This window comes from Aedes albopictus, chromosome 1 (assembly GCF_035046485.1).
Source record: "Aedes albopictus strain Foshan chromosome 1, AalbF5, whole genome shotgun sequence".
Taxonomy (NCBI): Eukaryota; Metazoa; Arthropoda; class Insecta; order Diptera; family Culicidae; genus Aedes; species Aedes albopictus.
In genome coordinates, this window is record NC_085136.1 from 171,428,376 (window position 1) to 171,444,021 (window position 15,646).

The window sequence follows — 15,646 nt, forward strand, 5'->3', positions numbered from 1 at the left end:
ACACTTGAGCTTCCAGAATTTTCTATTCCGTCCCCCAATCCGTTAGCTTGCACCAAAAACAGATACGGATAAAAAAACAAAGAATGATCGAAGCACTAATGGGGGTGGAAGCTTCGATGCCGTTGCGTTGATTTTTTTTTCCAAGGTCAACTTTCACTTTTTCCAACATGGCGTCTATCACGCGATTTCACCAAAGCGTCGGTGTTGAACTTTTCAAATTTTAATTTTCACTTCACATACCTTGCTCCCAGAACTAATTCCCAACTATGTCACCGTCGTTTTAACCTCGTCGCCACGGTTGTAGTAATCAATCTTTTCAATCACTCCGGATAACTAACTAAGTCACTCGAACGAAGCCATTAAGGTGAAACGGGACGCCGTGTTATTTTTCCTATCTTGCCTCTCTTTCCAACAATTTGCCTCGCGATTTTGAAGATGGTAATCTCGAGTTCTATCGCACTGAAGATGCTGAAAAACAATCAGCATATGCACTGCAAGTGAGCATACACAATGATAGGTTTTTGTTGCAAAATATGAAGTAGAATCTGAGATTACCATCTTAGTAGCAACAGAGCAATGGCGGATATTTCTCCGACCGTCCCGTCCGCCCTTAAGACGCGAGACGACCGATCACACCGAGCAGTGCAAAGTTACAGACAGACCGAGTGCGGAGCCTGCGGTAGTGTTAGTGCGCATTCACTGTAGCAGATACCGAATAGAGATTGTCAATAATAGACCCGTCTACCACATCGCTAATTCGGTTTTGAACCAGTGTTGGTAAAATCACATTCAAAGCACACTCATGAACCGCTCCTGCGTGAGCAAACTCGCGCGCGATTCTGAATCATTTTCTCGCGCGCGAGATTTTCACGCAAAATCTCGCTCTCACGAGTCAAGCGCCGAAATCTCGTTCGCTTGTAGAACGAATCCAAATCAATTTGAACGACATCCAATGTTGTTGTACGATAGGTTTGCTTTTGCTCTATTATATAATCCTAAAAACTTCGATGTAAATAATAAGGACACCAAGAAATAACGCAATGAGTGAAATCGCGAGTCAATTCATGCATGATTTTTTCGGCGGTGAGTTTGGCGAGTCAAGAATCGCGCGTAAAACAACTCAAGCATGAGATTTGAGATTTTGACTTTTTACCAACAATGTTTTGAACTGGAAACATAATATCCCAAATGGAGGATAACGTGGCTCTGGAGCCGGCCTTCTGATGGCCAAAGTAGGTAGGGTCAAAAAGGGTAAAATGCCATTTTTCAACTTTCATCGTTTTCAATGATAATTAGCCTCATTTGTTAGGCTTTCAAAGTGGTAACGGTAACTACAAAGCAAGCAAAGCAAAGCAAAGATAACCGTACACATCGTAGTTGCTACTCCGTGATTGACCAGAACAATCGAAGTTGCACAGAGAGCCAATGAATGTGAAAGCTTGGGACTAGCTAACCATTCTCAATGTGCACAATTCGAGAGTTCAGCTATTTAAAGTCAATAACGGCGCTGGCCACGTCCTTACGGTCATCAGGAAAGGGAAGGAATGTTAGTTCGACAACCGTTGCTACTAGAAACCGTGGAATCCACAGCATCCCCACAGTTGTCACGGGAAGGAATGGTGGTTAGTAGGGTAGGGTAAGGTGTGGATCTAGGAGCCACCTCTGTTAGGTGATATGATCCACTAGTTATATGGAAATACACGTCGCGGTCTTCATCACGATTATGATTTATTTGATCACGATGACCACTGATCCCGGATTTCGTGCTCGCGTTTCCATCGCCCTACCGTGGAAACCGACTGATCTACGATTATTGTAGCGCGATTCTGAACCCGGATTTTTCACTCACACTTCCATCGCCCTACCGAGAAAACCGACTGACCAACGAATATTGTAGCGCGATTCTGATCCCGGATTTTTCACTCGCACTTCCATCGCCCTATCGAGAAAACCGACTGACCAACGAATATTGTAGCGCGATTCTGATCCCGGATTTTTCACTCCCACTTCCATCACTCTTACCTGAAAATTGTCAGCCATTCGAAAATTCTCAAGCTAATCTGATTCCGCATTCCACACTATCGCTTGCATGGCTCTACCGAGAAAACCGACTGACCAACGAATATTGTAGTGCGATTCTGAACCCGGATTTTTCACTCGCACTTCCATCGCCCTACCGTGGAAACCGACTGACCAACGAATATTGTCTCAAAGTGGTAACGGTTACTACACAACATTTTCTCGATACTTCAGCAAAACTATTCACTACACTATTGCACTTTCATCGATTTTTAGCGATTTTAAAAACTGATTCGTAAAACGGAAGTAGTGCAAAAAGATCATCTGCCATGGGGTAGGATGCCACTTCATGAAAACATTCAAAAATTACGTCCATCAGTTTTCGGGCATTTCCGACTCCTTTTCCCCCCTCTGTCCTGCTTTTTTGTATACTCAATAAATGGAATTGTAACCCCCCCCCCCCCCCCCCGCAAAACGGTGATCGTAATATTTGAATGACCCTTAACATGGGAAGCGTAGACATCAACAACCATGCGTCTCCATGTGTTCCTCAATCTCGTTGGAAACACTTGACTGGTAACGGGATGAATGACCCATAAAAGGTTAAAATCCCTGGTAATAAACAAACAAGCAACTTGGCTGGTAATAAAATTACCAGAAAACCTTAATTGCAAGCACGAAAAACCGGAAGTTGCCAGTTTTCATTGGGAAAGCAAAAGATTTTTCGTGGGTTTGGTGGCCTAGCTTCTAGAAGAATGTTCGATGCAAACATATCTTGACACCATTCACCTATAGTAATGATCAAGTCTCATTCAGGAATGATTTTACGAGTTGGGCCATTTTACCCCATCTTGGCATTTTGGGGTTTGTTCCCCTAAATCGATCTGCTGGCGAAACGTGACAACTGACAAGACGCACTCAGAGGACGATGGCAGACCGTCCAAGGGGAAGGTGATGGCTAACGCGAGTATGGTACCTAGGGTGTTCGCGAAGTGCGCAAGGGAAAACCAGGGCAAATGTTAGTCCATAAATGGTCGGCGTTCAGTCATAGTGGACTACGCGATTTTTCGGCCAGGTAAAGATAACCTGAGGAATTCGATAAACCTGATCTTTTCGACGTTATTTTAATGCAGATGCGTCATTACATAAAATAATAAAAGTATTTCTGAAAATAATACCAGAGATTTGAATTTTCAAGTGTTTGCAGGACATGTTCTTGAAATCATTGAAAAACAGATAGTTCGGTCTGACTTAACGCCGACCAAATGTTGACCCATATATATAACAAGGCAAACTGACTGTACAAGCCAAGGATTCAAGGCTAAGCCAGCCCTTAGCACGATAAAGGTGAAGCGCCGATCTTCAAAACCAAGGCGGTTAAATTCGCTGACTTTTTTATGACTGCCTTTCCACCAACCGGTAGACAGGTTAACAAGGCGATCACAATTGTATAGACAGAGTGTACCCACTCAGCATCTACGAGCTACAAGAGGCGTGCTTCAGGTACTTCGAGCAAGACCACAAGCTGTGACAGTGTAGCCAAATATATTATATAAACAATATGATTCACTTCCTCGTTCCCCATACATTGAATTGGCGAACAGCTTACAGCACCATCTAGCGTCAAACGTGGCAATCAACCTTAAATTAAACCACATATTTGCTAAATATGTTTAACTGTGTCTCCATGACATTTCCTTTTGTTATGGTCGTCAATCATATTTAGGGATGTACAAGATTCAATTTGCACAAACAAAATTATGATATTGGACAAAGCAAATATTTAGTTTATATTTTGTAACTGTCGTATTGGGCATCCTAGCTTAATCACTCAGATCCTGCTGATCTGAGTCAGCCGCCATAAGATTGCGCCCGTTTGATTTGTACACGGCGGCTGCAAAACAGTTTTAGCCAAGGTGCACACCGTGTACAAATCATACGTGCGCGGTCTGGCGCTATCTGTGGCTGCGCGTTTCGAACGCAGCTTGCTGAGAATCTAAGATAAGCGCGACAATATATCAGTGATGGAACATACGCAATTTGACGTTTCGCAATTATCATTTTTTCCAGGAGCATATTTGTTTTGGAAGTACCGATAAGTGAAATATTTTGGTCAAATTGCTATAGCTAATGGGGATACCACCGACGAACCGACATGCCAGCTAGTGCAAAGGTTCATGAAATTTTCGTCCAAAATTTTAAAATAAAAACCGTTGAAAACTAGCGCCATCTGTTGATTTTGGTTGGATTTTGGCCGAAATATTTCGAACACTCTTAAATAATGCCACCCATAGGTGTGCTGGAATGAACAAATTTTTCAAACATTGGATAAAGCTGTTTATTTCATAATAATTACTAAAATTTCTCATGATAAACTAAGAAAAGATAGATTCACGAACTATGTTCAAAACAAAACTTTTTAGGAGCGTAAAAGACTCAATAATCTTACAGAATTTCATACTTTGATTGGATTAAACGTAGAGTGTTTGGTTGTATTCCCCGGCGTCGCCGTCGTCGTCGGTCATGCCTTCATCATACTGCAGCCACATCAGAACACAATTTCATATCTTAATTTTCCAAAAGCACAATTTATTATTAAGCCTAATTCATATAAGTATTGACTTCTGGGAGATTTTATTTTTTCAAATAAAGGTTGAAATAGTAGTCAGCCCAGTCAGCGTCACTAAAACGGCAGCAGGAGCAGCATCATCGTCGCGACGCTTGCACAATCCGATGGGAATATAATGTGCAGATGGTAACAGCCACCAATGTTTGAATTTATTTTCACGCTGGGACATTTAATATAACATCCTTAATTGCTTCCCAAAATTCTTAAGTATGCCGTAATTGCCGTAATGCTCCATTCTGAGGCAACGCGTAGCTACAGATTGACAATACTGGCCATCACGTGTTTTTGTTTACACAGCGTTTGATCAAGACGTCGCGACGCCGGCTGTATAAATGTCATGACGGGCTAAACGTCACTTTCAATTTGACACTAGCGATCACTGCAATTTGAATTTACCGTGTAATGTTTTCGGTCAAGTCTCGGAATCGAGTGGCACGTCGGTTTAGTCGGTGGGGATACTTGTTGATTCATTTTGACTGAAAGTATATTGTGTGCAAAAACTATTACGCAAAGAATATGATTTATTTATTGGAACCCTAAACATTTTGATACTATTTATCGATAACTGAAGAGATTATTGACATCCCTAGTTCATTAATGTTGACAGCGTGTGTATTTCTGAAGGGCATACGTTTTTAGAGTGTAATAGTTGCCACGTTCGTCACAAGCGGCGCCACAAGCACAGGATAAAGGGTCGCCAGAAATAGCTGAAAGTGAGTTATATTATTAATATAGTATATTTGATAAAAGTTATTGGTCAAACCATAGGGAGTGTAACTCGTTAGCTCAGGGAATAGGGGATTAGGGTTCTCAGGGTCGTTTTATAGGATGGCTTGAACCCTCAGTTTCTTCACTCGTTTGGGGACACTTCACTAACAGGAACTAAAGAATAATCTTCTCACAAATAGAGCACAGTATCAAACAGGAATGAACGGTCATATAAACACAGACAATAAAAGGAGGGGGGGCAACTCGACTATACAAATGGTTTCCGACGGATCATGGGAACAGCGAGGCTTGAAGACTCCGTTATGAGTCCGGAACAAGGCGGAAAACACAAAATGGTGAAAAAGACATTACCAGGGCTGCGTTCTGAATGAATTAGCTAACATTGAGGCAATTTACATAGTACAATAATTTATTCTATGGTGACGTCACATAATAGGGCTACTTGCATGATCCGGATATTCATTGGTGGATGTTTGGTGGTTGTTCGACTTCATCGGCGGCCATAGCCGATGTTATTCACGGAAAGTGGCGGGGCGCAGGCAGATAGCGATGGCGGCAGATACCTGCGGGAACTATGAATGGCAATGGCGGCTCCTACAGGCAGGCCGGTGAACCAAAATAGTCGTTGGTGGAATGGGTCATCACCTCGCGCCGGGACGCAGTTTCGGGGCACGAAACACCGTTTTTCCGATCGATGACGGGAACGTTCGCCCGGGAGAGTGGTTCCCGGGGATTTTCTGTCGGTAGTAGAACAAAAGTACAGAGAAAAAGGCCCAATTGATGGACCTTTTTCTATGGTTTCTTCACACACTTTAACTTTTTGTTGTGCTTGGTTTGTTCGTTTTTAGCTTTAACGTAATAGTAACGTACTAATATTTGCATGTTTTAGACCGTTTTACATTTGCACTAATCGTTACTAACAATTGCTTTGACAAACTCTACAATCTACACACGCGCGCACTACTACTCTGTTCAAATATCACGATCGGAAAAGAAAGTCAGAGAGGAAGCTCTGAGCTTTTTATAGACGAGTCAAACATACATTTAACATTCTTCATACAAGTAACATAAAATTACATTGTATGCACCTTTAATGACGGAAACATGAACGAACACCCTATTTTTGCTGGCTCCATCTGTGAGTGAATAACGATTGACCCAGTTATGTTTTGGCCTGACAGCTCAAACTGTTATACGAGTAGGTTGTCACCCAACCAGTGTGGAACATGAGAGAGGAGAAACGCTCTACACTCATCGAGCCGTTAAGTGTAGCCACTGCTCCCTCATAGTGTTAGTGGGCGAAATATTTGAAAAGGGCGTGTTATTATGGCATGAATATTTTGGGACAATAATCGGGAAAAAGGTACTTAAGGAAAATTCGAGGGAAAACTAATCTTGTGGTGGAGCTACAAGTGAAATATGGAACCGACGGTTACAATACCCCGTCAACCCTCCTAAAAAAATGAAGAAATTTCATTTTTTTTTTCAATTTGATAACCTAATTTATGTTTTCGCACTTTATTTATGCTTTGATTAAGCCCTTTTTGAAAAACTCTTTATCTTCATCGCTCACGCGATGGAGAAAAGACACTCATTTGGTAACTCAATACAATGATAGAAACTGTCAAACCGTCAACTTGCTAATGTTTACGTTCGACTTCCGACGACGATCCGCGGAATCGCGACGGAAGTTTTCTCGGTTTCCCGGCGATTAACGGGTTGAAATTGTGTCCGGCGGTGTGAAGTTCCCGAATTTGTGCACGGATCCTCGATTCGCCTGCATTTTTCGGTTGTCTTCCACTGGTCTGTTGGGGAATCGGCCTGGGAGAACTTCACCCTGCTGAGGCAATTATGCCGTTTACCAGGTAAGAGAAATTTATTGTAAACAAAAGTGTCGACTAAATAATTTGTGATTCTACAGGATTGGCAACATCGCGAATTCAATGATGCCCGCGTCCGGACAACGGAATGGTAAGTAACTAATCAATTAAATCGACTGAATTGAAGAATAATCAATCAGTTTCTGCTTTCAGAATGGAACTGTGAATCGACCGCGAAGGTTCCTACGAGTGGGATAACCGGTTCGCCAGCTGAAAACTGAGCTGGTCCCGCTCGAGGATGTTTTGGATTATGGACCGCAGAACCTACAGCGCCATCTCGGAGGGAGATTGGGCTGCGCCGCTATCAATGGGAGGACCATTGTTTACATTCCGGATGAATGATTACCGGAGCAGAATACGTCGAGAAAGTGATTAAATTTCGATTTTTGATTTCAGATTTGGACGAGCCGAACATATCCGAATCCCACTATTGTTGGCTACGCTTTCTTTGAGTTTTGCAGTAGGGACAAGATGCCGTATCCACGTTATGGAAACCGCAATTTTGGCAGTATTTATGCCTCGGCCTTTCGCAGAATCGCGCGTGATGGCCGTCTAAGCGACAGTTGAAGCAACAACCGTCCTTCGGGGGTTTGTAGTGGGCCAGCAGGATTCTCATACCTGTGGAGACATCGGAATCTGCCGCGGCGGAATCGGAATCGTGCTGTGACGCGTTAGATGATCGGTTTACGACGTTAGATTTCGTTTTCGAGTGTATTTCGTTTACCTGCGACGGTTTTCCGCGAGATTTTGTATCGTTCGACGCGGTTTGTGGTTGATGTTTGAACCAATACGTGGCATCTAATTTCCGACCGAATTTCTTCAAATCGACAAGATTATCAATCTCCGCCGAGACCGCGTGACCTTTATAGTCGCTCCGCAAGTTCCGGAACATGATTTCGAACTTCTTACTCTCCGTCAACGGTTTTGTTAGCGAGTTGAACAGTTTCTGAAGTTCAAGGAAAAACTCCTGGAAACTTTCGCGAGGACCTTGCTTTCGAGAAATCGCGCGCGTCTCAAACGTGTGGTCATGATCAGGGCTGAGGAATTCGCGTTTCAGTTCCTGGACCAATTCACGCCATGACGAAAAGTCTTCGTTTTCAATACACGACATGTACCACGCTCGCGCCGAACCGGTGAAGAGGTGTATTGCCGATCGGAACAGTTCTTTTTGGGACATCCTCTCAGATTTCGCCAAAAATTCAACCTCTTTTACGAATTTTATTAACGATTTCCCGTTATCCGACCCGTCGTACTTCAGATGCCACTCTGAGACAGGCTTGTAACTCTCAGACCGGTGGACATCGTTCTTTCCGCGGAGCCGTTTACGCGAGTCATCTGATGACCACCCAGATTCGGAACTGGATGAATCTGAAATACAAATTTCCGTTTTCGACCGTCGTGATTCACCGATTCTTTGTGGAACTTGTTCACTCGGGTTGCGCTTCTTACTCCGCCCTTCCTCACCGTTCGTTTGAGGGGTGGGATTCACCGGTAGGGGTAAAAAACTCCGAAGCGTTGCTGGATTAGCAAACGGGTCAAGGGTTGTATCATACTGGGGTTTTCGCGTGGAACTTGATCCGACGAGTGGATCTTTCGGATTCGACGCTGCTTGGACTAACGCGAGATTCGCAAGCAAGAAATTCATTTCGTTTAACGGTAAGTACGAGAAGTAAGTATTGAATGTATCGCGAACGCTAGATATCAGCGCATCAATATCAGCTAGATCATCGTCGTCGTCCGTGTTATTCGGCAAACGACGTAATCGCGCGAAGTAATGGGCAAGACGGGTTTTTAACTGATCTCGCGGCGCTTCGTATCGTTTCCGGTTCGACAGAAAATCCTGTATTTCCTTCAAATTCTCGTCGATGGTTTTGATCTCATCGTCGACCGTCGTTTCTAATCGATCAAAACTTGTCGGGATTTTGAACATTTTCGATTTTTAGTCGATCCTTCAACCGTTTTCTCATTTCCGCGCGCGTTTCAGTTTCGACTAACGGCAATCCGCGAATTTTCAGTTCGTATGCCATCTCCGATCGCTCGAGATGGTGAATTAGCAAATGTTTGTAGATGAGCTCGAATTCTACATCCATTGTTGAATCAATTGGTTATTCTATCGGTGTTGTATTCTTCGTTAGGAGAACGAAGTGGTTATCAAAAATAGGACTATTTTTTCGTCCCCGGCGGGGGGAAAATGAAAGTTTCAAATCATTTTTTTAGTTGGGCGCCATTTTGTAACTCGTTAGCTCAGGGAATAGGGGATTAGGGTTCTCAGGGTCGTTTTATAGGATGGCTTGAACCCTCAGTTTCTTCACTCGTTTGGGGACACTTCACTAACAGGAACTAAAGAATAATCTTCTCACAAATAGAGCACAGTATCAAACAGGAATGAACGGTCATATAAACACAGACAATAAAGGGAGGGGGGGCAACTCGACTATACAAATGGTTTCCGACGGATCATGGGAACAGCGAGGCTTGAAGACTCCGTTATGAGTCCGGAACAAGGCGGAAAACACAAAATGGTGAAAAAGACATTACCAGGGCTGCGTTCTGAATGAATTAGCTAACATTGAGGCAATTTACATAGTACAATAATTTATTCTATGGTGACGTCACATAATAGGGCTACTTGCATGATCCGGATATTCATTGGTGGATGTTTGGTGGTTGTTCGACTTCATCGGCGGCCATAGCCGATGTTATTCACGGAAAGTGGCGGGGCGCAGGCAGATAGCGATGGCGGCAGATACCTGCGGGAACTATGAATGGCAATGGCGGCTCCTACAGGCAGGCCGGTGAACCAAAATAGTCGTTGGTGGAATGGGTCATCACCTCGCGCCGGGACGCAGTTTCGGGGCACGAAACACCGTTTTTCCGATCGATGACGGGAACGTTCGCCCGGGAGAGTGGTTCCCGGGGATTTTCTGTCGGTAGTAGAACAAAAGCACAGAGAAAAAGGCCCAATTGATGGACCTTTTTCTATGGTTTCTTCACACACTTTAACTTTTTGTTGTGCTTGGTTTGTTCGTTTTTAGCTTTAACGTAATAGTAACGTACTAATATTTGCATGTTTTAGACCGTTTTACATTTGCACTAATCGTTACTAACAATTGCTTTGACAAACTCTACAATCTACACACGCGCGCACTACTACTCTGTTCAAATATCACGATCGGAAAAGAAAGTCAGAGAGGAAGCTCTGAGCTTTTTATAGACGAGTCAAACATACATTTAACATTCTTCATACAAGTAACATAAAATTACATTGTATGCACCTTTAATGACGGAAACATGAACGAACACCCTATTTTTGCTGGCTCCATCTGTGAGTGAATAACGATTGACCCAGTTATGTTTTGGCCTGACAGCTCAAACTGTTATACGAGTAGGTTGTCACCCAACCAGTGTGGAACATGAGAGAGGAGAAACTACACTTAACGGCTCGATGAGTGTAGAGTCATCGAGCCGTTAAGTGTAGCCACTGCTCCCTCATAGTGTTAGTGGGCGAAATATTTGAAAAGGGCGTGTTATTATGGCATGAATATTTTGGGACAATAATCGGGAAAAAGGTACTTAAGGAAAATTCGAGGGAAAACTAATCTTGTGGTGGAGCTACAAGTGAAATATGGAACCGACGGTTACAGGAGATCGATTTAATTTTGGTATTGGAAAGAATATATTGATCGAAAACCAAATTTTAGATACAAAGAGGATTAGAGCAAATTTTAACTATCATTATACTTACGATCATGTGGTGGCTCCGGTATAGGTATAGGAATACCCTGAACGCATCGCTTACTCCCAAAAAGATTGCAGCATCTAAAATTATTGCCGGATTTTTTACAGTCTCGGTTTCGTCTGCAAAGAGTCGGTATGAGCTGGAAAGGCGCTTGCTTTTCTTGTGGACATGTCAGGGACGCCTTCCCTTTCTTGTTCATTCGAATTTTTGGCGGTTTTATTTCCTCTATATTAATTTGGGCCACACTGTTGATGACTGATAATGTATTGTTGTTTGCGTCTGTGACGTTAAATGCATCTGCAAAAAAGAAGTATAGGCATAATCAATGTAAGTACATATATACATTTAATTTAACTAGCTATCTCCGGTCTTGCCTACAGTATGCAGCAGGAAAAATGCGAAAGTGTTTTTCAACTTCAAACCTCATTTTCGTCCATTTGACGTTAACCAATCTATGTTTCAACGTTCCATGATCTCTTATAGGCTAGTTTTCTGAAAAGTTAATTGAAAATTTTCCCATTTTGTTCACTAACCTGTACAGGGTGGCGCCTGAAGCTGAAGACAATCCGAATTTTTAAACCGCAGAAAAGTACACAGGTCGCCAAATTTCGTATCTGATAAAACAAAATTCTTAATTTTCTCTACAATATCATCAAATATATGTACTTATTTCCTCTAGTACACCTCGTCCTCTTTTTACGTCCATGCTTGGCTGAGCGACAAAAAATTCTACCGCTAAGACAATAAGCAAACTCGACAGTTTTATATTTTTTAAAACATCTTCGTGATTAGGAGAAGTGTACAAAAAATAAAAATGTGTATTTTGATCATTATTTTGTCGGTAGAATTTTTTTTCGCTAAGCCAATAGTGGACGTAAAATAAGGTTTAGGTGTATGTGAAACTACATGGCTCTGGATCAGTGTGGTCTGGTTGTTCATCGAATTTAGGCCAATTTTTTTACTGTTATAGTCATTTGCAGGGCTATTACAAGTGGCGCGGATTTTGCGTTTTTCGCGGTTTTTGCGTTTCGCGTGGATTTCGCGCGTTTTCACTAATTTTGGCGCGGATTTTGCGGAAATGGTTTAAAAATGAACTTACATCAAACATTTCGGGACGAAGTTCAAAACAATCAGGAAAAAACGAACATTTTTAAATTAGTGTTATGGAATTTTGTGTTTAAGCAAAAACAATGTTTATAGTCAATAGCGTGTATAAAGTTTCAGCTTCGAAATCTAATTAAAACAGTTTGTCGATGTTAATAGCTAACATTTATTTCTCGCTTCGAATCAATCCGCATCCAAAACACGCGTCCGCGACCATCTCACGCTCAGTTATTTTCCTACCGCTTCTCTCCACGGATCTCTACTGCTGTCTGTCGCCAAAGTTGCTAACTTACCGATCTCAAAGTGCTAATGTTGTGTAACATGTGGATATGGCTTATATTATTATTAAGATCCTACAGCGTGGAGTGCTATTTAAGTTGCATCGCACTATCAAGAAGCTCAATTTGTTAAAACTTAGAAGATCATATTCTGAATTTCTTAGTCAAACTCTTTAATATATTTCTGTCTGGACCCTGAGATCAGTTGTTGGCTAAAAATTTGGATTTAATTTAAATTTTGAACGGAACTTGCCTATAGAGCAATGCTTGACGTTCGAAAAGCACTGAATAATGACAAGATTTCTAAAATCGGTGTTTCTGAAAGCTTTTTTTTTGTGGAATTTGCAAAAAGACGTCTATCGGAAATTTTGTAGAAACATTTGGTTGAATTTTGTAGTCAAATCAAGAGTCAAATGTTACAGAATCCCGTCAAGAATACCATTGGTTTTGTAGACTGTGTGTATCGTAAGCAATCAATCTGATAAAATCGGATTGGTTTTCTGACACAAAATGTCCTGAGGAAGTCTTGCTGATTTTATCACTGAATTTCCAAGGCTGTGGTGTGGCCACACTTATCATAAATTTCTGATGAATTAATACTTTACTGCATATCTTTTGTCTCAATGTTTAGAAAAGTTGCCAGATATATTCAGGAAATACTTCCTTTTTCATAAATATCTTCCTTAGGAATACAATTGATTGGTGATATAATCAATAAATTACACTAGTAATTAGTCTATGCTTATGTTGCCCCTTGTATTACAGGTCGGACTCGATTATCCAGAGTCGGGTTCTGGTGCTTCCCAAAAATATATCTCAAAAACAGAATGCTCTAAAAAGCTGAAATTTTGACTGATTACTAATCAAAGTTGGCTTGACAAAATGTCAAAGTTTCAGCATTAAAGAGCATTTCCAGATTTGTGTTTGAGAAGCATCAGAACCCGACTCCGGATAATCGAGTCCGACCTGTACTGTGAAGTTTCAACAAACTACAGAAACTTAGAAAGTAATCTATGAATTTCTCAAAAAGCTTCTAAAAAACTTTTGGGACTTAGGTTAGATTTCTTTTCAGGACTTTATATTCCAATTAAAAAAAAAACTGGTCTGTTTGCAACATGTTTAAACTCTTGTTTGATGTAGAAGCTGTCATCTAAATTCATGGATTAGTAATGGTAAAAATCGATTTATCAACAGAAATGCTCTTCATCTGGAGTGCAACAAAAGTCATGAATAGATCATTTTCTTTGGAGTTTGAGTCATCAAAACTACATGTTTTTGCACTGGCGTGGATTTGATTACCTCGGCGCGGATTTCAAATTGATTGGCGCGGATTTTGCGGTTTCCAAATCGATACTTTTGTAACAGCCCTGCATTTGGCTTAATGACCATTGGGCGCGCAGTTTATTGATACCCGCTCATAAGGCTTACATTATCACATGTTAAACATCAAATATGTTCATTTTTATTTTGCAGTGCTAGAATATAGACATTGACTGATACACTGTCATGAAAAAATAGTCTTATATGACCCATATTTAGCGTGTAATAGTGCCTTGAACTTTTCGCATTTTTTCCTGCCGCACCCTGTATAAAAGGCGCCCACGCTACCGTAGTGCACGTTCAGCATGCTTGTCTGGATCATATAGACCCCAACATCCTACTAGGCACTAGGGTTAAACCACAGATAAACAGACGTAACACTTTTGCCGGCTTTTCGGGCCCGTATGAAGTTGATCATTAATATTAACTTCTTTTCCCGATCAGCCTAGATAGCTGTGTAGTGTCGGTAGCGGTTAGTTCAACTGGCTAAGAATAGCACTACGGACCGCCTGTTCCAGTGGTAGGAGTCCACTAATCAGGTGACCCCTAGTTCAGGGTGTTATGCGGCTTTACGCTTGCCGTGCCTAGGAAAGAATGGGGGGTCTTATAAAAACCTAATCGCAAATGGAGCCTGTGGAGTACCAGGACACCCTCCACAGTATTTTGCCCTTACTGCGCTAACTGGAGCAATAGTGCGGTGGACCTTGTGTTTCTCCGAGACAATCAGCTGCCCTTCTTCAATCTCATACTTGAGGCTGAATAAGGGCGGGATTATGAAGATGTTGTTCTTCTTCTTCTTTATGGCTCGGCTCGCTTCAACTTAGTGTTCTTTGAGCATTTCCGCATTGCGCATTGCGCAGTTATAAGTGCGACGATGAATTTGGAATTTCATATTAAAGTGCAATTTTGCGTCAGATCGTTCCGGTGTCTTCACCGCACTTATTCATTAGCTCGTGATGAATAAGTGCGGTGAAGACAGGGAACGTTCAAAAATTACGTCCAACATTTTAGGGGGGAGGGGGGTGGTCTATGAAAGTGTGACAGTACGTGTATTAGGTTAGGAAAATAGCGTGACAGAGGGGGGAGGGGGGGTCTACTAATCCCGAAAAACGATGGACGTAATAAATGAATCTTCCCACACCGGAACGATTTGATGCAATATCGCACTTTTATTTTAGATTCCGCACTTTGTCGCAGTCCAGTTAGCAATGCAATAAACTATAATTGAAGGGCTTTCTTTGCCTGCCATTGCATGAATTTGTATATTGTGAGGCAAGTACAATGATACGTTATGCCCAGGGAGTCGAGAAAATTCGACCGGAACGGGAATCGAACCCGCCGTCTCCGGATTGGCGATCCATAGCCTTAACCACTAGGCTAACTGGAGACCCCCAAGGTCTGAAGATGAAGATGTTATTAATGGACTACCCGCTTGACGCACACCCACAGTTGACCAGCAGGAGTAAATCCATTTTATTTTGTATGGTGAACAGCCACAACTTGAATCACTTGAAATAGAAAGCTGTTACTGAAAAAATATTTTGTAGGCTTAATAGTAGTCACCATTGTGCACAACCACTACCAAATATTTTTTTCGAATAATGTATTCCACTTCGATAAATTTGCCTTTAGATGCTATTCGCCATACAATGTTTTTGCGATTTTTCGCGCATAGAAGCTAGCGCCACATTGGCCGATACGGAGAGTACGAAAACAGCCTATGTAGTTAATTCATTAGTTTAAAATTTCACCTATATGGTTTCGCATTAAGCGTTTTACACAGTATATTGTATTGAGAGAGAGTAATCAAGTAAAGTTGTAGACTTCACTATCTCGGTAACGGTTGATTCATTTTGATTTAGCTATATTATAGAGACTTTCAGCTCTAGAAGAACGGATGAACCGATCAGCATGATTCTTGCACGGATCGATTCGTATTCGTGGTGGC

At 41.8% G+C, this 15,646-nt stretch overlaps 1 protein-coding gene across 2 annotated transcripts in view; it reads right to left on the minus strand.

Moving 5' to 3' along the window:
- LOC109406378 (uncharacterized) overlaps positions 1-15,646 on the minus strand; it is a 76,441-nt gene that overhangs the window by 13,301 nt on the left and 47,494 nt on the right. For both annotated transcript variants that reach the window (XM_019679476.3, XM_029858350.2), the window contains exon 2: positions 11,003-11,293. In XM_019679476.3, coding sequence (XP_019535021.1) covers positions 11,003-11,293 — 291 coding nt within the window. The remainder of the gene's footprint in view (positions 1-11,002; positions 11,294-15,646) is intronic.